This window comes from Ovis canadensis, chromosome 12 (genome assembly GCF_042477335.2).
Source record: "Ovis canadensis isolate MfBH-ARS-UI-01 breed Bighorn chromosome 12, ARS-UI_OviCan_v2, whole genome shotgun sequence".
In the NCBI taxonomy this organism is placed as follows: domain Eukaryota; kingdom Metazoa; phylum Chordata; class Mammalia; order Artiodactyla; family Bovidae; genus Ovis; species Ovis canadensis.
In genome coordinates, this window is record NC_091256.1 from 43,303,070 (window position 1) to 43,327,192 (window position 24,123).

General features: G+C 37.2%; 1 protein-coding gene across 1 annotated transcript in view; it reads left to right on the top strand.

The window, feature by feature from the left end:
* The first annotated feature begins 1,104 nt into the window (after positions 1 to 1,104).
* The window catches only part of ADSS2 (adenylosuccinate synthase 2), a 33,733-nt gene continuing 10,714 nt past the window's right edge, over positions 1,105 to 24,123 (top strand). Inside the window, exons 1-7 of the mRNA XM_069545511.1 lie at positions 1,105 to 2,870; positions 16,267 to 16,369; positions 17,172 to 17,240; positions 19,157 to 19,207; positions 20,083 to 20,149; positions 20,434 to 20,541; positions 21,568 to 21,649. Of these exons, the coding sequence (XP_069401612.1) occupies positions 2,688 to 2,870; positions 16,267 to 16,369; positions 17,172 to 17,240; positions 19,157 to 19,207; positions 20,083 to 20,149; positions 20,434 to 20,541; positions 21,568 to 21,649 (663 nt within the window). The 5' untranslated portion in view covers positions 1,105 to 2,687. The remainder of the gene's footprint in view (positions 2,871 to 16,266; positions 16,370 to 17,171; positions 17,241 to 19,156; positions 19,208 to 20,082; positions 20,150 to 20,433; positions 20,542 to 21,567; positions 21,650 to 24,123) is intronic.

The window sequence follows — 24,123 nt, forward strand, 5'->3', positions numbered from 1 at the left end:
GAATAGTAATTGACCATAGTTCTTTTTAAGATTACTGTGCTGGAACCTTACAAGCAAGGTGCTAGGCTTAGTTTTTCCAAGCAATTCCTTAAAATTGGTCATATCCGAGTCTATGTATCTCTCTCTCAAATATGACATTCCAGTCAAAGCCTTGCCAATGTAGTTAATATTTCCTGTTGTATACTATTATAAGAACAGGTTCTCACTGAATTCATGTAAATAACTAACAGTACTGTCAGGAAAAGAATATTTAAGAGTTCCCAAATTCTGAAGGGATCATGTAGGAAAAGATGAGTATTTCATCTTTGTTTACAACTACTGTGACAGATGCTTAAGAGAAAAATTTCCTTAGATGTGGAAAAGTAAAAATTAGGAGACTAGCATAAGAAGTCATAAAGATTATAATCATCCTCTAAAAGACTTCATTCAGGAAAAGTAGAACATTAGGGAACCAGCATAAAAAATCATATGAATTATAGTCATTCTCATTTGTTCATTCCATCTCCTGTAATTCTTGTTGATCTTGGGTTAGTGGCTTTATGAATCAATCAATTTTCCATTAAAGCTTTATAAGTTTTTACCTAGTTCAGTGTTATGATCTTAAAGTTATCAGAAATCTGCATTCTAATTATTTTGGGGCAGGGGTCTTTTCCACAATTCTCCTTGAAGATGAAGCATTTTTATAGGAATATTTTTGCAAAGCATCAGAGTAAAACAGTAACTCTCTATGGTGACAAAAGCCTTAAATGTCCATTATTAGAGATCCAATAGGAGCTCATTATAGTAGGATGGACAAGGGAATTTGGTAAGTTCTATGATACACATTATAAGATAATAACTAGGATTATGAATGGTGCATGTATGTGTATGTGCTAAGTTGTGTCTGACACTTTGTGATTCTATGGACTATAGCCCACAAGGCTCCTCTGTACATGGGATTCTCCAGGCAAGGATGCTGAAGTGAGTTACTGTGTCTTCCTCCAGGGACTCTTCCCAACCGAGGGGCAGAACATGTCTCCTGCACTGGCAGGCAACTTCTTTACCACTAGTACCACCTGGGGAGCCCTTATGAGTGGTAATAATACACCAGAAATATCAGATTTCAAGGAATGTTATATTTATGAAGCATTTATAACACAGATGCAATATAAAGAAGGCTTAGTATTATTTACTTGACAATGCTTCCCATGCACTTTCCCAAATAAGTCCAATTAGTTTAATATCTCCCTTTTTATGAACAGAGAGAACAGATCCTCTGAGATGCTCCAGGGGCCCTCCAAAAAAATCCCAAAGTTAGTTTAAGGTCAAAAAGACTTCAATTATAGCTTGATTTGGGGGAAGATTTTCAAAAATATCAAAAATTTTGGACGTGACTAAATTGGATCACAGATCATTATAAAATAATATTTATTCATTTAACTAAAGTGACAAAAAGATTTCAAAGGTTAGAGCATTGTTGCTGGGGCAAAGGAGGAAACTGCCTTCCATTTTTTAAAAGCAGGAGATAAAATTCCTATGTGAAAACTGTCTTCCCTTATCCTAAAAGAAAAGTAATATTCTTATCTTCCTTCTTCCTTGTTAGGCAATCTGCTCGGAGTGGCACCCGCATGAGAGCTTTCCCCTTTGGGGCTTCCTGATTCCGTTTAAAATGAGCTTTAATGGCAACTGAAACGGGAGATGGTGATGGACAGGGAGGCCTGGCGTGCTGTGATTCATGGGGTCGCAAAGAGTCGGACACGACTGAGCAACTGAACTGAACTGAAACACTAAACACTACACAAAGGACTTGGGCTCTGGACTGACCATCTAGGCACCAATTCACTCCTCACTAGAGGTAGTTAACTAACTTTTAAATCCTGTAAAATAAGGATAAGATAGTGTTACCTACCTCATAGGGTTGTTACTGTATTCTGGCATACATTACAATGACATTGGCATTTAATTCTAATAAGAAGATACAGGACTCTGCGTATTCTGTAGATTTTCAGGCCTAATGACCTCTACATTACTGCTTTACATTCGAGTTTGCCCTTTTCTGATGCCCGTTCGCATCTCTTACTTTCAGACCTTTACTTTCCAATTCTAAATCTATAGTATGTTCCAATTTCATCCCATTTGTATTTTGAAATTCCACCCTTCATATTTTGTATACACTATCTCATTCCTTAATAAAAGCAAATTAAGAAACAACTTAAACATTTTCACAAACTGAAACGTGCACATGGCAGACACCAAATCACCGGAATACACCGCTTTGACCAGAGCGCTGCCGGGAGTTGTAGTCTGACGCACTGGCACGTACCTCCCCGCCTCTCCAGTTTGAAAAGCCCGAGAAAGGGCTGGTGGGCGGGGCGTTGAGGGTGAAGCACGCTCGAAGCCCCGCCCCCATCCTTTCCGTTCTGAGTTCGTACTGGAGGGGCGCGCCCGGCCGCGGAAGGGGCGTGGCTTTTTCCTCGGGCGGTGCTGCCAAGGCCGGCGTGCGCGGGGAGGTCCTGGTGCCCCTCTGAGAGGGCGGCGGGAGCGCGGGGCGGGCCTGGCGGGAGGGTGGCGACCCGGCAGGCGGGGCGGGGGCGGGCTGGCTCTGGCTCCTTCTTCCTCCGCATGTGGCTGGCGGCCGTAGGGCAGTTCAGTTCGCGCACTCCAAGCTTCTCGCGTCCCCTTCGGGCTCTCCTCGTGTCTCCGGAGCCATGGCGTTTGCCGAGACCAACCCGGCGGCATCCTCCTTGCCCAACGGCGACTGCGGCCGCCCCAGGGCGCGGCCTGGAGGGAACCGGGTGACGGTGGTGCTCGGCGCGCAGTGGGGCGATGAAGGCAAGGGGAAGGTGGTGGATCTGCTGGCGCAGGACGCCGACATCGTGTGCCGCTGCCAGGTGAGGCGGCAGGGCTCTGACGGGAAGCCGGCCCCTTAGCTCGGGCCCAGAACTCGCATCCACCGTCCGAAATAAGGTGTCACCTTGAGGTTCTTTCCTCTTACTACGAGCTGCGGCGACATGGAGAAATGGCGGGAGGTCGGAGACCCCTGACCTGGGTCTCGGGCTGCGGGCTCGAGATGGCTCAGGAGGAAAATGCGGCTTGACTCTGAGAGCCTTTGAGATGCGCGATGCCTGGGGAGTTGCAGTGTTCGGTCCGAGGACCAGTGCTCAAACCCAGGACTGGGGCCGGGGTGGAGATGGGAGACCGCTCGAGTTTGAGGAGCTACCGCCCGAGGCCTGCTGGCGACTCGGCGCAGAGACCCTAGGGGGCCGCAAAATCGTCCCCGTCATCACCCATCCGCCCAGGGGATACCAAGTGGGCCGAAACGCCCGGAAAGCCAGACTCGCCAGTCCCCCACCTGCAGGCCCGAGCTTGCAGAGCTTTGCCTCATCGGGTCCACTCTGTTGACAGGAGAACCCACTTTTGGGCTTAAGGGCGGTTTATAACCGTGTAATGGCCCCGTTTTTTACTCGGTACCCGGTATACTAAGGAAGATTAATTTTACTTGTTGGTCCTAAAGGTGGGCATCCCAGCTCTTTTACGAGTGAGGCAAATGAAAGAACACCACAAGTGTCAAATCTAGTATTTAGAAATATTCACATTGTTAACGCTCACACCTAGAGTGAACTTTCGGGAAATGGAATAGTAATAATATACTTCCTACCGGGAGACACGTGGTTTTCAGTATAAACCTTCTTCCTATTTGTCGTTTGCTTTGAAGCAGCCAAGAGACTAGGCCTTTCTAAAGGCTCATAGGTAACTGTTACGAATTTCAAAATTCGAAATAGTTGAGCAATAAGCCCTTTCAGAACGAATGGTAATGTAATGTCTGAAGTTAACTGCTGTTTAGGTTGGAAGACTGTTTCTTCTTCATGAGCTGTGTACATGGCATAATAGTGCTGTGTGCATTCTAACAAGTTCGTAGGCCTGCTCGATTAGAAGTGTTCTACCTGAAGTTGAATACCATTTTGGCAGGCAGAAAAAAGTAATCATAAGTACATCAAAAGTTAAATGAGAAAATCTTGTTTTTTGCTTGAGGAAATCCATCCTGCCCGTTTCTGGGTTAAGATCGCTGTTGCACCAATTGCTTCTTAGTATTACCACTAACACTGCCACCACTTATCTTCTATTCTTCCACCTCTCTGGCTACACACGTAAGTAACATAGGAGGTTACTTCATGACACCCCTAAAGGTCTTGCCTCACACTACTGTAGGAGCTGCGCCAGAAGACTGACCATCACCTTCCTTTTCTCTTAAGATCCTAGATTGCTGTGCTATGGCAAAGTATGGGAATACCTAACTCTTTCTGGGCAGGAGGAGAGGTTGAGGCCCCTTTATCTACTTCACTGTCATTTCTGATATCTTCCTAATACAGAAATGGTTGTGGTTTAGTTGCTAAGTCCTGTCTGACTGTTGCAAACCCATGGACTGTAGCCCACTGGGCTCCTTTGTCCATGGGATTCTCCAGGCAAGAATACTCCAGTGGGTTGCCATTTCCTTCTCCAGGGGATCTTCCCAACCCAAGAATCGAACCCGGGTCTCCTGCATTGCAGGCAAATTCTTTTATACAGAAATAGCTAACATAAATAACAGAATAAATATAGATTGTAAGAAGTTTGGGGGGATGTAACCACTTTGCATTTATTCTAAAAGATCCTCTATTTTAATAATCACTTTGAAAAGAAGTAGAACTTGCTTGTTGGTTGGAGAGGGTATTACCATGTTACTGTAAAAAGTAGTCTTGAAGGAGGTCATGGGGCTGATCTGATCTGATGCCCTTGGAAAGTCTGGAGAGAAATGATTGAGAAGGAGCCAAGTTTGGCTTTAGAATGTTAGCTGAAGATAGAGGAGACATGTATGAGCAAACTTGTTAGGCTTGACTCACCTGTAAAATTTTGACTTACTACCTTCCTTATATAATTTAAAAATTTATATTCTTCTAGTGTTTCAAGAACCCAAAGGATTCTTATTTCTTGTTAATGCTGGTAGATAAGTAATGAATAGATTTAAGAATATCCGTTGTGATTCACTTTGGTAACTATATTATTTGGTCAGTCCCAGTAAGCTGACATCTCTTAGTGAAGTTCTCCTGACTTATAAAATTGATAGTTATGAACTGTTGAAATTCTTAAGATGTATAGAGAGCTGGGAAAAGTCAACTTTTGGAAGGACATTTTGGACTTGAATTGCTCTGTTTGATGATTTAAGTTTTGTGTATTATTGAAAATAATATGCACTTTTTAGAGTTTAATCAGTATATTTTGTCATATTCATGCCATAAACTCAGACTTTTATAGTGTTTCTCCAGAAGTGGTATACACATAATGTGTCTCTAATGGAATCATAAAATAAGGAATTTCTCCCAATAAAAATAGTTTTTTAAAAGAAAAGCTGACATTGCATTTAACTATTTATTTTAAATATAAAATGTCTTTTTGGAAAGAATAGGTGCAAAGCTTGTGGCATTTTCATCATCATTTTAGATTTGGGACTTAATAGGAAGTTATAACTTGTTAGATACTTATACTTTAGATCCTTAAATAAGTGTGTAGGACTTGCATGGATGGATGACTTAATTCAATAGGTCTTGTAAGAAAAAGAGAAGAAGAATTAAGTATAGGACCAATTTCTGGCATAGTTCATTCATCCAACAATCACATAATAAGTATCTATAGGGGACCACTTAACCCCAGAGTTTTAGCTGACAAAGGCAGGGCTTGTGCTCACAAGGCGTTTATAGTCTGGTGGACAACTGTTACTTAGAAAAGTATTGCCAGGGTGGGGATGGAGAAGGGTGTTAGTGTGGGTTTTTCAAAAGGTTAAAATATGGGAATAGGAAGGCCCCTTCCTGGCAACTCAAAAATAGTTTTATTAGAAGGTCTATTACTGTCCCCCCACCCCAATTCCCTCAAAGTAAATTAGTCTCTATTTTCTTTATTTCGTCGAATAGAAACTACAGAGATTTTGACTATTGTACTTTATATCAGGCCTTAAGCATGGGTTTGTTTATTGTTCTGGTGAAAGTAAAGCTTGGTAGTCTTGGCTATGACAGGCATGAGATTAGTTGCTTGTGATCAGGGTAGGTAGAACAGTATTTCCTTTCTTTGTGTTTTTTCCCCAGGGTTTTAATGTTAATAAAGAGGAAATACTAAGTAAAATTAATTATAAAGGGAAAGTGTGTCCTGTCACATGCTATATGTAAAGTTGGCCATAAAACTAAGCACAATGAAAAAAATGTAGCTAGATGTGGGTATCTGCTGAAGGGTCTGAAACCAGCTATTTGCAAGTGATGAAGAAATGCAAAAGACGTACCAGCAGCAACTGAGACTTTCTCCTTGAAATACTCAGAAAGGTTGAGAGATAATTTAAAAGAAAATAACTTCAGTGTTTTTTTAATGCCTTGACCTTATACAGCTAAAATTATCTTCTAAACCACCTTCCATAATTTTGAAGCTGGTGGAGAATTAGCATTTAAGGTAAGCCATTCTTCCAGTTTTATAACAATTGCTGTTTCTTTGTCTCATATCAGGATTGTTTTCTATATATTTTCCAAGATTGTGCATAAGTGATTACCACTGTGTGGTGTACTTGGTTAAATCTTTCTTTCTTGGATTATTGTGCTTTCCCTAATATGCTGCTTTCCAGGTGGCGCTAGTGCTAAGAACCCACCTGCCAATGCAGAGTGGGACACAACTGAAGTGATTTAGTACTATTAGAATGTAGGTTTCTCAGAAAGAGGACTCATTCCCTTTTTGTTTTCATCCATAGCACCCAGTACTACATGAGGCAGTGTGTGCTTAGTCACTCAGTTGTATCGACTCTTTGCGACCCCATGGACTGTAGCCCACTAGGCTCCTCTCTCCATGGGATTCTCCAGGCAAGAATACTGGAGTGAGTTGCCATGCCCTCTTCCAGGGGATCCTTTCCAACCCGGGGATCGAACCCAGGTCTCCTGCATTGCAGGCAGATTCTTTACCATCTGAGCCACTAGGGAAGCCATGTGAGGCAGAGAGGAAGTAAATACTTAACAAATATATGTTGTGTGACCTGGATCACCCTTAGAAATTTCTTTGAATTCTGTAGTTTAGCCCTTTCCTGTATTATTTTAATACGTGCTCAGTCGCTTCAGTTGTGTCTGACTGTGACCCTATGAGCAATAGCCCACAAGACTCCTCTGTTCATGGGATACTGGAGTGGGTTACCATGCCCTCCTCCAGGGGATCTTCCCCGCCCAGGGATTGAGCCCACATCTTCTGTGTCTCCTGCATTGCAGGCGAATTCTTTGCCACTGAGCCACTGGGGAAGCCTTATTATTTTTAATATATTCCTGGGCAGTTTAATTGACTATTGATGTGAGCTTAATGTGGAATCCCCAGCATTCCTGGGATTAACAATTGTTGCATAGTATTTTTAGCTAGTATTTTTTATGTTGTACTATTAAGTTCAAAGGCTTTACTCCTTTAAAGTTTTATCTCCTTTATCTATGAGAAAATAGGTAACTGATAATTGTATAACTTCTGTGCATTTCCTCAACAAATTTCAGTTGACTGCCATGTGTTTCTATTAAACAGTTTTTCTTTGCTGAGGGCAGTAGATCTCTAAGTTGTTCACTATTTAAGCTTACTGTATTAGTATAGATAATATGGCATTATCTTTATTTCTGAGGCATAAATTTTTAAATTATATGAACTTATCTTCAGTAATCTGACCAATATTATTCTGTTTCTTTAATTTTGGTGAGAAAGGGTGGATTAGTTTGGTAGTTTTAAGTATCTTTAGGAAAAATTGTTGCCTAGAACAAATCTAGAGTGAACTTGTAAATTGATAATATACTTAATAGCTTACTTAACAGTAATTGGATACAAATCTACGTATGTTTTGGGGACTAAGTCAGTATTGACACCAAAGATTAATGTGGATTAGCTACATAACAGTAAGTGAAGATTGGTGATGTTAGAGTACTTTTTATCAGTTGAAAAAGGGACGTTGAGCTATTCAGTATTGTCTGGGGAAAGCATTTGAAAAGAACAGTAAAGTGTGTATAGCACAGGGAACACAATGTTTTATAATAACCTATAAGGGAAAAGAATCTGAAAAAGTATATATATGTGTATAACGAATCACTTCACTGTCTACCTGAAACGAACACAACATTGTAAATCAACTATGTATTGTTGTTCAGTTGCTAAGTCGTGTCCAACTCTTTGTGATCCCATTAACTGCAGCACGCCAGGCTTCCCTGTCCTTCACTATCTCCAGGAGTTTGCTCAAACTCATGCCCATTGAGTCAGTGATGCCATCCAACCATCTCATCCTCTGTCACCCCCTACTCCTTGCGCCCTCAATCTTTCCCAGTATCAGGGTCTTTTCCAATGAGTCAGCTCTTGGCCTCAGGTGGCCAAAGTATTGGAGCGTTAGCTTCAGCATCAGTCCTTCCAATGAATATTCAGGGTTGAAGATTTCAGCTTGTGATTCATCCAGCCCAGCATTTTGCATGATATACTCTGCATAGAAGTTAAATAAGCAGGGGTTAGTATACAGCCTTGATGTACTCCTTTCCCAGTTTGGAACCAGTCCGTTGTTCCATGTCCAGTTCTAACTGTTGCTTCCTGACCTGCACACAGGTTTCTCAGGTGGCCGGGAAGGGGGTCTGCCAGTCCCATCTCTCTAAGAATTTCCCGCAGTTTGTTGTATGCTTCAGTTAAAAAGAAGGGGGGGGACAGTTAATAGAGGACAGTTCCCATGGCTACTCTGGCTCCAAGATGGATGGTTCTTTACATTGAACCAACTTTTAATTATATTGAATTCAATGTAATAAAATTATCTTTAAAAAATGGGTCTTCTGTCTGTATTATATTTTGAAAACCCATTTAAAGGAAGGGTTTTATTCATGAGAGAAATTTTTTTTGACTTGAAATCTGCAGTTCAATGTCAGTGTGTTTTAAGAAAATGTCTCCATAAATGTTTTAATGATTAGGGGAGTTTTTATCTGGCATTTATAAAGAGCGGCATAACATTGGTTTATGCATTTTTTTGGTTGCATGTCTGATCCTTCTATCTATGACTGTGGTCATCTCTGACCCTTGTTAAGTGTGTATATTAGAGCACACACGTGCACCTAGAATCTGGAGCTTCTTAATCAGAAACCTGAGATCCTCCAAGTCTATTCCTCCTCCCATTTTCCTTGTGAGTTGTTTTATACTGTAGTTTAAGGTACAAAATACAAGATACCTGAGATTTTTGTCATCCATGTGACACTTATCTGTTTATGAGACTGGAAGGTAAATGTAATCCTGTAAGGTAAAGCAGATGTCTTAAGCCTTTAAGAGATAACTGAGCAGTGCACTTGGATGTCTTTGCTAAAAAGAAATTCAGATACCCTGTATATGTTTTCCTAGCTAGTGTGTCTGGTTACTGTCAAATAGTTTAATTTGATCAGCTTACTGCTAGTAACTTAAACCTGCTCTACTGTGAAATCACAAGCTAATTGCAGTAATTTGAGTGTTTTTATAAAAGAACAGTCATCTTTGTTTATAATTCCTTAATTGCTGCGGATTGCTGTGTTTTAGTATTGGCAGATAGTGAAATCAACAACAGGACACGGGCTGGAAGGGTCTTTACCAAGAAAATCAGCACAGGTAATCAGCACCAATTCAAAACAAGACTGTTAGGTGTCTGAGGAGCTTGAAGACTAGATATGAAGTGGAAACCCTTTTTTGGTTGCTAGAATAGTTCAAAGGTATGGGTCTGAGGCATTGCTACTCTCTGCTGTAATCCGTAGTGTTTATTCTGGCTTTTTTTTGATTGGTGTTCATTTTGAGCTCTATGATTACAGTGTAGTATTCATGTATTCAGAGGAACAAGGACAAAGAGAAAACACAGACTATTTTGGAGGCCAAACTAAGTGGCCTGAGTAATGCCTCTGTGCTATGTGCATGAAATTGTTAGCCCTTAACACTCTTGCTATTAGATAGAAAAGAGATACCATTCTTTCAGGCTTGTAACATTGACTGTTTCCATCTCCTCTCACAGCAGAAATTCACTTAGTTGGAGTGATTTTGGAAAGAGGAAGACCTAGTAGCAAACTAAGTCAAGACTCAGGAGTCATTTTTGCTGACTAGTGTCATTTCATTCCATTCTAAAAAAAAGTTTGTTTTTTTTCTTTTCCTTTCCTTTTTCTTCTCTTTCCTCTCTTGGACCTTCTTAGAAACTTACGTATAACAACATTTCCTGATCCAAACTTTTATATAGAGTTGGGCTTGATAGCCTCTGGTTCTGAGGAGCTATGGGAAGAAAATTTAAAACACTTGTCATCTGACTTTATTAAGTTTAAAATCAAATTGGGGAAAAAAGTGTACATGAAAGCAGTATAAAAGAGCTAAATATTCTTATTTTGAAATATGCAGTCTAAAACCCCAAGAAACCAACCAGTGGAGCCCCAAAGTGGCTTCATATTGAGTGGCAAGTCTCTTTGAGGAAAATCATAAGTTTATAATGGCTTTTATGATATTTAAGAGAACAGTTACAAAACAACTAAATAATATTATATTATCCCTGTGTCCTCCAGTACCATGTTTTAGAGGTTTATTCTTGACGGCACAGATATTAAAATTTAGAAATTAATTTTTTTTAAAATTAGTTTTTAATTGAAGTATAGTTGATTTACAAGTATTAGTTTCAGGTGTACATAAGTTAATCATCTTATATTCAGTTATTACTAGTGCAGGATGTGAATTTAGAGAATGGGCTGTATACAAACCGTCTTGCAGGGACTTTGCTTTGTGAATAATCTGGATTCTTTACAAACATTGGAAAAGAGACTGTCTTAAGCAAAATGGGGCTATGTTTAAAAGAATACCTAGATGGCTAAACCTTGGAATGGCCTGGCCTTAGGCAGCTCCTTGGATCTCAGCAGGCAGAACTGGCGGTTTTTCTCTTTAGGATGCTCTCTTAGGTGATAGGCATCTCGCACAATCAAATTCCCAAGGGAAGCTTGATTGGCTCAGGCCTGGATCAGGTTTCCTCCTCTGGATCAATTACTGAGGCCAGAGGGGATGATTACACATTATGGTTTATGAAGTAAATGGTAAGGGGGAGGGGAGGCAGAGGAACTCAATGTACTGAAGGTGTAACTGACCTTCAGTTCATTTCATGGGAAGATAAGAAATGAGGAAACAATTCAGGGTTATTCTCATTTGTAAGTTGTTTTCTAATGTATTGTAGACCTTTGGTGCTTTTCTGGAGGGAAAATGTGTGGTGTTAAATAGGTTTTTATTATTTTAACTATAATTAAAATAATGAGACTTAGCTGTATTGGTTTTTAAGCCCTAAAAGTACATACAAGAAATTTTGCTCTTCATCTTGGAGAACATAGAATTTTAGTTCTGCTCTCCCCCACCTCCATCATAATAATATTCTAATTTATTTCAGTGAGGTACAGCTGTGTTTTTTTGGTCATTAAGAAGCTTGTTTGATATTTATATTCAATTTTAATGTAAAAATAATGGTCAAAGAAAATCAGTAAAATAAACACCAAATTAGAGGATGTTTTTGTGATTGTGGTGAGTGCTGATTGGATGACTGGATTTTTTCCTTTAAATATTCTTCACTTTAATATTGTTAATTTCCTTTTGTTTTGAAGAGGTGGTAGAATGGCTTTATTTTCAAAGAATTGTAGAGTTTTACTTTTCTAAAATTATCATTGTTGTTGTTGTTCAGTTACAAACTCTTGTCCAACTGTTTTTGACCCTAAGCACACTAGGCTTCCCTGTCCTCCACTATCTCCCGGGGTTTGCTTAAGTTCATGTCTATTGAATTGGTAATGCTATCTAACCATCTCACTAATTAGTCCATATCAACTCTCTCATTAATTAGTCCATATCAAATAAGTACTAACAGTATCTAGAACTTTATTGGTCACTGTGGGGGAAGCAAAGTATTGAGCCCTTGTATTTAAAGAGTTTATATTTGTCATCTTATATCCCCGCTGAATTTTACATTTGTTCTTGTTATTTAATGTAAGAAAAATATATAAGGCATTATAAACTTACGTTTTTCCTCAAAGAGACTTGCCACACAATATGCAGCCACCTTTGAGCCCCACTCATTTGTTTAATGGGGTTTTAGATGGTATATTTCAAAATTAAAAATGTTCAAAAGTGAAGACATCTAAGATTCATAAAGAAATATTTTCTCGATTGATATGGTTGATCTGCAAAACAGCATTAATTACTGTTCCACAGCTCCTTGTTTCTATAACAATTGAACATATTCTGTTTTTTAGTTAAGTAGTATAAAATATACAGCTGTGATATTTAGAAGTATTTGTTAAATGCTGCATGAATGAGTGGGATCATAAGTGTTATGGGAATTTAGCAAAGCAACAAGAGGTAGTTTACATATAGCTATTAATATAAATATGTGGTTAATGTTGTATCTGGGAGGATACTTTTCCAAATTTGCTTTGAGGTATCTGTTAAAAGTAGAATGAAAGATATATTTATCTTCTATCATTTATCTGGCCTTCCCAGTGCTAGTTAGGAGAAACATTAAACGTAATTAAACATATATGTCCTTGCTACTTATCTAGGTACATACTGCAGAGAGTTGCCCATGTGAGAAGCTGTTCATCGCAAATGTGGGAGTCTGCAGTTTAGAGTACAGTTGGCCCTCCATATCCATGGGTTCTGTATCCAAGGATTCAACCGTCAATCAAAAATAAATTGAAAAAAAAAAATCCAGAAAGTTCCAAAAAGCAAAACTTGAATTTGCTATGCTGGCAACTATTTACATAGCATTTATGTTGTATTGGGTATTATAAGTAATTTGGAGATGATTTAAAGTATCCCTGAGGGTTTGCATAAGTCATATGCAAATGTTGCACTATACAAGGGACTTAAACACTTGTGGATTTTAATGTCTCTGGGGGTCCTGGCACCAATCTCCTGTGGATACAGAAGGAGGACTATCTGCCCTGGTAAAGTGGTCATGGGTGTTGGTGGTTGGGTGAGACTGGCAATGGTAGTTCTACTGAAACCTCTTTGTTTTTGCTGTCTGCTGCTAACATGTGACCCCTGCTCGGACCTGTGTTTCAGAACAATTTCCTCAGCTCCCAAGAAGAATTTTGTATATTCCACACAATTTATGGGCTTCCCTGGTGGCTCAGATGGTAAAGAATCTGCCTGCAATGCAGGAGACCTGGGTTCGATACCTGGATTGGGAAGATCCCCTGGAGGAGGGCATGGCAGTCCACTCCAGTATTCTTGCCTGTAGAATCCACATGGACAGAGGAGCTACAGTCCATGGGGTCACAAAGAGCTGGACACGACTGAGCGACTAAGCACATTGCACTCAAAACTTACAGATGTTTTAGGTTGGCATCCAAACAGGCAGTTGAAATTTGAAGCTTCATCTGAGGCTTTTTGTGAAATGACCCTATACTAAAAGTTTTATCATATATAGATTTGTCAAAAAATGCCTTATGAGTGGCTCCGTCTCAGTGCACCTTAGGACTCTTCTGCACAGCAAGTGTTTCAAGATTAGAAGCTTTTACACCCCAACCCTTGTAGGGCACTAGTGACCAAACATACTAGCTAATACACACATTTTCTCCCTTAACTCCTCAGCAGGATAATTTAGGGTTATTCTTGAATATATTTAACCATATTTTCCTACTCAATCAAACAATTTAAGTGGGATTTAAACCATATAGGAATCCTTACTAAGGCATTGATTATTGAACAATCTTGTTTAATGTTTGAATGAGCAAGCTGTTCACGAAAGTGTAATTTCAAGCCCTTTGCAGCTGAACTTTTCCAGCCTGAACCACCACCTGTGTGTAAACTTGGAAGAACTCAGAGTATATATTGCCCGAAAGTCATTTATCACCAATCACAATGACCTGTTTCAAACAAACAAATATATCAGCCACTATCTTTCCATCATTACGTCCTGTCTTAGTAAGATATTATCTAAGAGAGTACTAGGCTTTGTTATACACAAGAACAACTGAGTTAAAAATTATTTATCCAAATGACTATATTAGTATATCTTTAAAAACAACTGTGTAAAAAAAAATGAGTAAAGAGACTTATTTTAAAAGTCTACGTCAAAATTACAAAGTAGTTTGTTTTATATTAAGCAAATGAATTAAAAAGAAAACCGGTTCTGCTTAAATAATAACATTTTATTGATTGTTTCAAAGTCACTAGTACCTTATAACAGTTTAATATGAATTCATTAAATTTAGTGTTTTATAACAATTTAGAGTAAATAGTTATAATAACAAATTAACATTTTCCTAAGATTTGAAGAAATTTTAATGAGTTTTCATACTCTGAAAATATTTTTCCTGAAACTTGGAAGTTTCCTAAATCACAGAAAGTTGTGATAAAAAGGCTAATATTGGTATGAGGGATAGAATGAAAGAAAACCCATAAAAACCAAGTAAGAATTGTCCTGTGGGTTATTTAAGAAAGACTAAGATCAATATGTTCTTTTTTTTTTTCCAGTATATTCTTTAGTTTATGTAATGTTTTAGGATTCTGTCAGAGTTGGTGATAAACTTGCCCAGGGTAAAATAATAACAAAGTATGTACCAGGAAGTATATTGCAACATTGTTAATAAAGACGAAAGGTTGGAAACAACCTAAATGCCTTTCTGTGGGACCAGTTTAGTAAATGTATGTGTCCTTATAAAAAAGAATACAGTGCAGCTGTTGAAAGAATGAGGTTTTCCCTTTGCAAGGTTAGAGAGAATGAGCTTTAAGATTTGTTAGGTAGAAAAGCAGTTTGCCCAGGTATATATCTTTGCTATTATTTGCATAAGTGGAATATGCAAATATGTGTTTGTATATGCAGAATTACTTAGGGAAGGACACAAAAAGCAGGTGGAAACAGCAGCCTTGTAGCAGGGAAGGGGAGAGAAGAGTACGAGAGAGACTTCACTTTTTACTGTACATCCTACTGTGCCTTTTATATCCATTTGCAGATGTTGCCTACAAATAAGTAAACGGTAAAAAAAAATATTCACCTGTTCCTTTGATGGTATCAAGTGAAGGAGGTATTGCTTAAATCCCTGCTTCTGTCTTCCTGTGTCTTGTCACCTACCTGTTATCTGGTGGACTTCAGGCTACCACTGCCAAGTCTTTTTTTTTTTTTTTCTTTTAAACATACATGACATAACTCTAGTCTTTAAGCAAGGAATTCTTTGTACAGTGCAAAACACTGTAAATAAGTATTTGCTTTGTTGAAAATTTTTTTTGCAGGACTTCTTCTGGCATTTTTGTGAATTCATGATGATGGTAAAAGCACGTAAATTTGGTAGCCTTGTGATCTAGTTAAACCAGTCACATCCTGCAAAGATGTTGTTAAACTTTTTATTTGTTCAGATATATTCCTAGTTTTGTTGTTTATTTTTAAATTATTGTTAGTGTTCTGTAGATGTTTAAACATAACATGATTTGTGTCTTTTCCTCATGCTTTTTAAGCTTAGAAATTAGAAAAATTGTCTGATCACTTAATACTATCTCATTTGTACCTGATTTTTTTTTTTGTACCTGATTTTTATAATTCAGTTTCACATTTTGTTTCATAGAGTAGAAATTTCACCATGGATTTTTACTATGATGCTCAGCTTTAGAAGTTCCTTGACCCAGTGTATTACTTTAGCCAGAGACAAGCAGATTTAAGGAACTGGTCACTAACCAAGCTCACAAGACTGATTTTAAAATTTAAAAATTAGTCTTCAGGATAACTAATAGTTGAGGGAATTGCTTGGGAGATATCCTAGTTGATAAATCAATATAAGGATAATAATTTTAGGTCAGAGTTGCTTGTCACACTTTTAGGACAATGAGAATTATATGAATATTTCTATCAAGTTAGGATAGATTACTTTTTCAGCTTTAAGGATATTTTAAAGATCAGTGTCACGGATAATTAAGTAGATTGCTACATGTTCCACATGGTGCTAGAAACAGAATAACAAGCTGATTCTTCCCTGTACTTTGTTCATTTTTTTCTCTTTTTAAGATGGAATATGTCTTTCAGTCTTCCAGAAATCTGAATTCTCCAATTTCTAGATCCTGTTAGGAATAATCACTCAAGTAGGGAAAGGAGAGAGGATGGCCAAACTGTTGTAAGCCTCTAGAGAATAAGTATTCGAGGCAGATACTTGGGTTGCCTCAAGTAACATTGTCATTTTAGTAGGAAATCATTAATTCACTTTGGAAGGAATTATATTGCTTGTCATATTCATTGTTAGGTTTAGTTTTCCCAATCTTGTATTTCAGGGAGGAAATAATGCTGGCCATACAGTTGTTGTAGATTCTGTGGAATATGATTTTCACCTTTTACCCAGTGGAATAATTAACCCGAATGTTACTGCATTCATTGGTAAGTATGTAAACTGAACTTAGGGATTTTCTTCCCCCAGTTGATAATAGTGTTTATTTTTCATTAAGCTTATTTAATCTCTAATCAAATGATTTATTGATTGCTTATTAATCCTGACAGTGGTACCTCCTGGAATATACCTTACTTTCACTGTTTAACACCTCTTTTAGATCTTTTAGCCCTAATACTTTTTGGAATGATTACTTTGCATTTATTTCTTATTGGCATTCTTAACTGTGTAGCAAAGTGTTGGATCATCAAATCAGGTTTCCAAGCACGATGAAGCATAGTAAGAAAAGCGAGAAGTCTGTGTTTCATGGGTGGATTCTGAATGCTTGTAACATAAGATGCAATCAGACATTTTCTCTTCTAGTCTTTTATTTTTAAAAATGCTAATCACAACCCAGTAAATTGATTTTATGGCCACAAATTGGTTTGAGTCCCCAAGTTGAAAAGACTGTGATCTGGTTCAGTTTGCCTAAAACTATATAACTGGTTCCTTTCAAAATAACAGTTTCACTTCATTTCAAAGAAATTTCAAAGCTTATTGAGTGCCGTTTTAAGTGTTTTATATTATGTGTATTATGTTCTATTGTGTATTTACATTTTACTACTTTTTAAGACTTGGAGTCATTTCCGTGGTAACTCCCTGATAAATTAGAATGTTCTACTAATCAAAGTGTATCACTCTTCTACTGTTCTAGATAAGGATTATTATAAATGTCTTTGTTTAAATATCATTATGTATTACAAATATAGATGTCTAAAGTTGGGGTTTATTTGTGTGCATTTTTTTTTTAAGGAAATGGTGTGGTGATTCATCTACCTGGATTGTTTGAGGAGGCAGAAAAAAACGTTCAAAAAGGAAAAGGTATGAAAGAATGAGTCTGCTTTGTCTGGTAACCAGTTATTTGTTTTTTGGGGGGGATGGGCGAGGGTAAAGTTTTAAAGGGACTCTCATTCCAGAAAAAAGTCACATTTTTATCTTCTACTTTAAAATTGCAGGTTATTGTAGGACATAATTTTTATGTCATAATTTTTATTTATTTTAATTTTTATTATATTCATTATAATCAGTGTTCTAAACAAAAGACAAGCATAGCAAATTCATTGTGTAAGTCCTGATTTTTTACACATTGGTTGTCTGCAAACCTTATCTTTAGGTAGCTAGAATTACTATATGTTTGTGGCACGACTCTAGGAAACAAGCTCATTGTGTCACTTGTGCTTGCTAGCATCCTCTTCTGCACAAACCAAAATTAGCTTAAGGCAGTTTCAGGAAGCCACTTAGCCCATTTTGTACACCATTAGCCTCATTTCCGAGACGATCTGGAAGTCCCTTGGTTACTACAACCCAGGACAAAAGAGGGTTGTTTAGATCCCTCCCTCCAAGTGAGGTAAACTCTTCTATGCAGTGTATCCACTTCCATCTAAAAAAAAAAAGAGAGAGCCTTGATTTCCTGCCTTCTCTTACGTTTCTGGAGTTTTGAAAGTCCGTTTACATTCAGTTTGGCTGCCTTTCTAGGGTTTGAGGGGACTGTGACAGTACAAATAAAACATAATTGAGAAAAATCATTAGTGTAGTTTCCCCTTAACTCATGTTTAATACACTAAGTCCTATTAAATTTTTAAAGTTTATCTTTCATGCATAGAAGTAGCAGTCCATCCATCCTTAAGTGTTCCTGACAACTAAATCTGACTTAAAAGAATCCTGTCTTGCTTCTCTCTCTGCAGTCTTCCCTGAAATTTTACCTGTTTGTGTGTCTGCTGTCTTTAATTGGTCAGGTCGAGGTTCCCATGCTGCTCTCCGCTGTTCTTCATCCCCCTTTACAGTTTTGCCCTCCTGTTTTTCCTTCTGCCCTACCTAACCCAGCTGAATCACCTTACTGAATTTCTCTGTAATATTTACTTTGTAAAATTGCCTAAGCTAACTTTAGAATACATATGTGTTTATATGTCAACAACTATGGGAGGGCTTAATATCTTCTTTATAAGGAATATTTTTAAAACAAATCTTTGAATGTTATCAAAAGTAATTAATTTTTACTATTCAAATGCTAATTTTCAAAATTAGTATTTGGTGGCTTATCCTTAGAATACATATAACCTGGGCTGGGTGGCTAATCCTTAGAATACATATAACCTAAGGTTCTGTCTTTAAAGAAAAATATTTAAATTCATTTATTTATTCATTCAATAGTCATTTTCTTTGAACATTTATTGGATGCCAGGCCCCGTGTTATGAAAACTCATGACTCCTACTCTCAGGCATTTACACTTAAATGGGAAGATACATAGATCTTCTTATAATTCAGTGTGATAAGTACAGTAATTGATAGTACTTTGGAAGAATTAGTGAGAACATTTTATTATTTTGTTTAATCACATTTTTTGTAATTGTCTTGAGAAGGGGCACTATTCCCAAAATTATCTCCCTTTTCTCAAAATTCTGCCCATGCTCTGCTCCTCACTCCCCACCGCTGACAAAATGATATTTTGTACCATTTGTGTTTTTGGATGCTTAAAAGTATTTTATGTGGCTATGGTTGGCTTGAGTTTGGAACAGCTTAGAGCAAAACATTTAGAAAGATAGAATTTGTGAATGAGTTTGTATAATGACAGATGAGAAAATTCTTGTTAAATATATTTCCTATACAGAAGAAAAGATACTAAAATGATTACTTCAGTGAAAAACACTTTTAAACATTGTATTTCTAAGGAAATTAAGATTTAAAAATTATTATACAAATGTTCAATTAAGCATGTCTATTCTTCCCTTCCTTCTAGGTCTGGAAGGCTGGGAGAAAAGGCTTATCATATCTGACAGAGCTCATATTGGTAAGGGGATGCAGTATATTTATATATAACTGTCTTTTTATCAGAAACATATGAAAGCGTTTAATAGATGATTTGATCTTTAATTTTATTGAAAACTAAGTAGGATGAATTGAGTTTAAGTACATGAAATATTGTTAAATTTTTTTTCTGTTTCTGATAAGGACTAGGTTAAGATTACCTACTTCTGAAGAATTAGCTAGTCAAATGAATAAGTAGTATTTCAAGAGGCTTTGCTACTTCTATTTGAAAATAAATGATTTCAAATTTGCATATATTATTTATTTGCACATATTATTAACCTATTTATATCTTTATATTTATGGCTCATTTATTGTCAACGAGTTATTGAGACTTTGCTTTCTATTCATTGTGATAATGTTCTTTTTAATTGGAGTATCTAAACTATTTACTTTTAGTATAATTAGTGGTATGGTTGAATTTATATTTACTCTTTGTTTTCTATTTGTTCTTTTTTCTTCTCTCCTGATTTCTCTGGGATTTGATTTTTTTAATATTACCTCCACTATTAGCTTATGAGGAAGAGAAGAGGGAGGTGATCAACATAACCCCCAAATTATTCTAGAGTACAAAACTTGCAGAGAATATCTTAGTAAAATGAGCTTTATAGAATTGTAGGGTAGGGTATTCCAAAATTATTATCTTAAGGACTCATTTGTAAAAATATGATAGATTGCAATAAATAGGAATGAATGATCAGGTATATGTTCATAATAATATACCAGTTAGGATTGTATTTGTCATAAAGAAGCTAGGCTGATGGGATTTGTAACTTAAGTAATTTAAAACAAAATACATTTTGCTTTCCTACATTACTTTTGAGTCAATGACAGCTGATTTTGTTTTTTCTCCCTCAGTATTTGATTTTCATCAGGCAGCTGATGGTATCCAGGAACAACAGAGACAAGAACAAGCGGGAAAAAAGTATGTTCTGTTTTTTGTGGGTTTTTGTGGGTGGGTGTGTGTGTGCAGTTTTAAGCATATCTAGTCTTTTTTTGTTTCAATTCTAGGCCAGAAGTTTAAGAAAAATAGCTATTAGACTATCCTGTTTAGATTTCAGAGAAAATTAGTAAGATCATGACAATAAACATAAAGCAAATAGCATAAATAGAAAACACTCATAGTAACTTAATTCTCTGTGGTCAGCTGACCATTAAGAACTGGATCTTTCTTTTCTAACTCAGAGCTTGTTTTGATCTATTTTTAAGTTTGGGTACCACAAAAAAGGGCATTGGCCCAGTTTATTCTTCCAAAGCTGCTCGGAGTGGACTCAGGATGTGCGATCTTGTTTCTGACTTTGATGGCTTCTCTGAGAGGTAACTATCTTGTATTTTGAAATGGAAAGAGCAAATGGATTTTTAGAATTCTTAAAACTCAATATGCAAATTGATAAAAATCTGTATTCTAGTTGATTCGTGGTGGTTGGCTTTTTTGTTTCTTTTGAAATACTAAAGTTATTTTTTATTACATTTGAATTGGTCCTTAATTTGAGATTAACTTCATGAAAATAACATGATGTCGATATCATATGAGTACCCCCAGAAAGACAAAGCCAAAATTATATTTAAGGATTGGAATTTAGAATGCTTTACTGAGAAATAGACATGTTTCCTGGGGGATGTGGCAGTGCTATGGTGGGGTCTTCATATCCTAGGGTCTTGATCCTTAGATTTTCAAGTTCAAAGACATTGCTGTATCCTTTCACCTAGAAATAATTAGGTTATCAAGTATTTGTGAACTAACATGAATCAAGCTCAGCTTGAAAAGTAGGAATGCCGCCTTGACATTTAATCACTGTAGAAAAATCTCCATGGGAAACCTAATAATCATCAGTAAACTATATGGTGTCTCAATGATGAGTTAGTCGGTTGCATCTAATAACAGCCTCAAAGATCACTTGGTGTATCCATTTTCAGTCAGCAGTTTGTCTGTCTGCATTGTTAGGGCACCTCCAGTGAGAATATTGGAGACAAGTTGCTAATGTCTGCCGCTGACTCTCCTAAAAGCATTATTTTAGACCATCCCCTTTTGTCTTTCACAGAGTATAATATAATTAATTCAGATTTAAGTCTTGTGGTTACAGATTTGAGTCATTCCCTGCTCTTCCTGCCCCTCACACATCACCTTAATTATATTGTTGATATTCATATCAGCAAAACATATTTTGAATGTATCATTTATTCATATGACTGACCTTAATTAGATTCTGTTTCTCAGAGTGTAACTTCATTTTGGGGATTGTTATTAAGACCACTTAACTCCAGAAATCACTTGAATGGAATAAAATTATTCAGAATATTTTAAAACAGAGCTAAAGTCTTGATTTATCTGTTTTTTCTCAGGTTCAAAGTTCTGGCTAACCAGTACAAATCTATATACCCTACTTTGGAAATAGACATTGAAGGTGAATTACAAAAACTGAAGGTAAGTCTGAAAGCATATAGGCCTAAAAGGACGTGGCATGTTTGAGTAACTTTACATGATGTGGCTTTAACAAAACATCCAGTGGGAACCAGGGAGCAAGAGTAAAGTACTTGAAAAGGAGTCTGACAGGCTACAGTGAATGAGATCACAAAAAGTTAGACATAGTAGGAACCAAATCATAAGTCTTACGTTGATGTTATATGCAGTAATAGGAAGGTTAGCTACTCAATAATTTTGAGCAGAAAAAAAGGACTAACTTTGTATTATATAAAAATCACTCATAAGCATTTGGAGGATAGATCAACTAAGGGACAAATGAGAGATGATAACTTTTAAAGCTAACCAGCACATTTAGGATTGATACCCCAAAGGGTCTGTTAAAGGGACAGCTCTAAAGCACTGTACTCTTTAGAGACACAGAAGGTTATTGACCAAAAATTAGGACCACAGTTGGTGCCTAAGTTGGTCGGTATTCAAGTTGCCTATCCTCTCCACCCTTCCCTTCCTCCAAAATCTTCGGAGTTTCAAGCTGCTGACTGTTATTCTTTCTTTCCTGTGAATAAGTATGACATCAGTTCCAGAACTGAATTAAGAATTTACATACCTTATATGTCATTTTAGAGTTGTAGCAGATCTTAGGTCTACCTACTCACTGAATTTCTTCTGAAAAAGTGACCTTCAAGGGACATTGTGAATGTTAGGTATTTGGATTTCAGTATATTGCTTAGAATAGACTGCCACTTTGTTTTCATTCTGTCATGCAACAAATATTTTAAATTTATTAGTAGCAATTTGAAAATATTTACATGCTAATATACAGGTGTATTTTTTCAATTCTATTCTATACATATTCCATATGAATGTAAAGGATATGAATAATAATGACCAGAATTAGTTAAGAAGATTCTTAATAGGCGTTGAGCGGTATTCTCCCCTTATCCTTGGTTTTGCTTTTTGTGGTTTCAGTTTCCTGTGGTCAAGTGCGAGACAACTCTTTAAGTTTTAAATTTGAGACCTTCTGAGTAGCGTGATGAAACCTCTTGCTGTCCTGCTCCGTCCTTCCCAAGACATCAGTCATCCCTTTGTCCAGTGCATCCTGCCCATTAGTCGCTGACCAGCCATTTCCCTTGCCAGATTGACTGTCCTGTTATCACAGTGCTTATATTCAAGTGACCCGTTTAACTTACTAATGCCCCCAAGGTACAAGAGCAGTAATGCTGGCAATTTGGATACACCAAAGAGAAACCATACAGTGAAAGTTCTTGACTTACTAAGGAAAGAGAAAAATATGCTGTGGTTGCTAAGGTCTCCAGTAAGAATAAGTCTTCTTTCCATGAAATTGTAAAGAAGGAAAAAGAGATTTGTGCTAGTTTTGCTGTTGCAAAAGTATAACAGTGTTTTACACAATTATATTATTATAGTATATTGACATAAGTGTTCTATTTGATTATTGGTTATTGTTGATCTCTTGATGTGCCTCATTTATAACTTAAATATTATCAAAGGTGTGTATGGATATAGAAAACAGTGTATGTAGAGTTGGGTATGGTCTGTGGTTTCAGGCATCCGCTGGGGGTCTTGGAACATATTCTGCTAGGATATGTGGGGGGACTGCTGTATGTTGAACCAGGACTTTAAGGAACATGATGAATGGTACAGTCATTCCAGCATTAAAAATAAAGGACTAAAACAGGAAGAAGCATGAGACTGGCTGCTAGAACCAGAGGGGGATTATGTGTCCATCAATTGGTATAACATACTCAGTGAGTTCATGAGTGGATCTTGGAATTTCCATACTGGTCTGGCTAAACATGGTTGAAACTAAATTTTATTGCAGTTATACTATAGGCTTTGGGGGAACTCTTATTTATATTGTTAATTGAATCTCTAGAATTAAGCAGCATTATTATACTTTAAACATGTTTTGAGAAAGTTTTATCATGTTTATGTGAGTTAGTATTGATATTACTAGTAATACTGCTAAGGTATTTTACTGTAATGCAGTACAGTGGGAAAAGAATATTAGTAATCAATTATTGATACTTGCTTGCTTGGCAGTGTCACTGGTGGCCCTCACAACGTTTTGAGAAAGACTTTGATGCGCTTATGGTTATATGGACTCTTAAGTGCTGCTTTTTTAATACCTACAAAATATAAACGCACAATATTCAGTTCTTTTTATTTTCCTAAAAGCTGGTATATGAAGTATGAGTACTGGGCTGTTCAGAAAATTGTTATCATTATTTGCAGTGAGGTTGAAGTAGAACCTTTTGAGTTTCATTGTATTTCTGTTGCTGCTGCTGCTAAGTTGCTTCAGTCGTGTCCGACTCTGTACGACCCCATAGACGGCAGCCCAACAGGCTCCCCCCATCCCAGGGATTCTCCAGGCAAGAGTGGGTTGCCATTTCCTTCTCCAGTGCAGGAAAGTGAAAAGTGAAAGTGAAGTTGCTCAGTTGCGACCCCATGGACTGCAG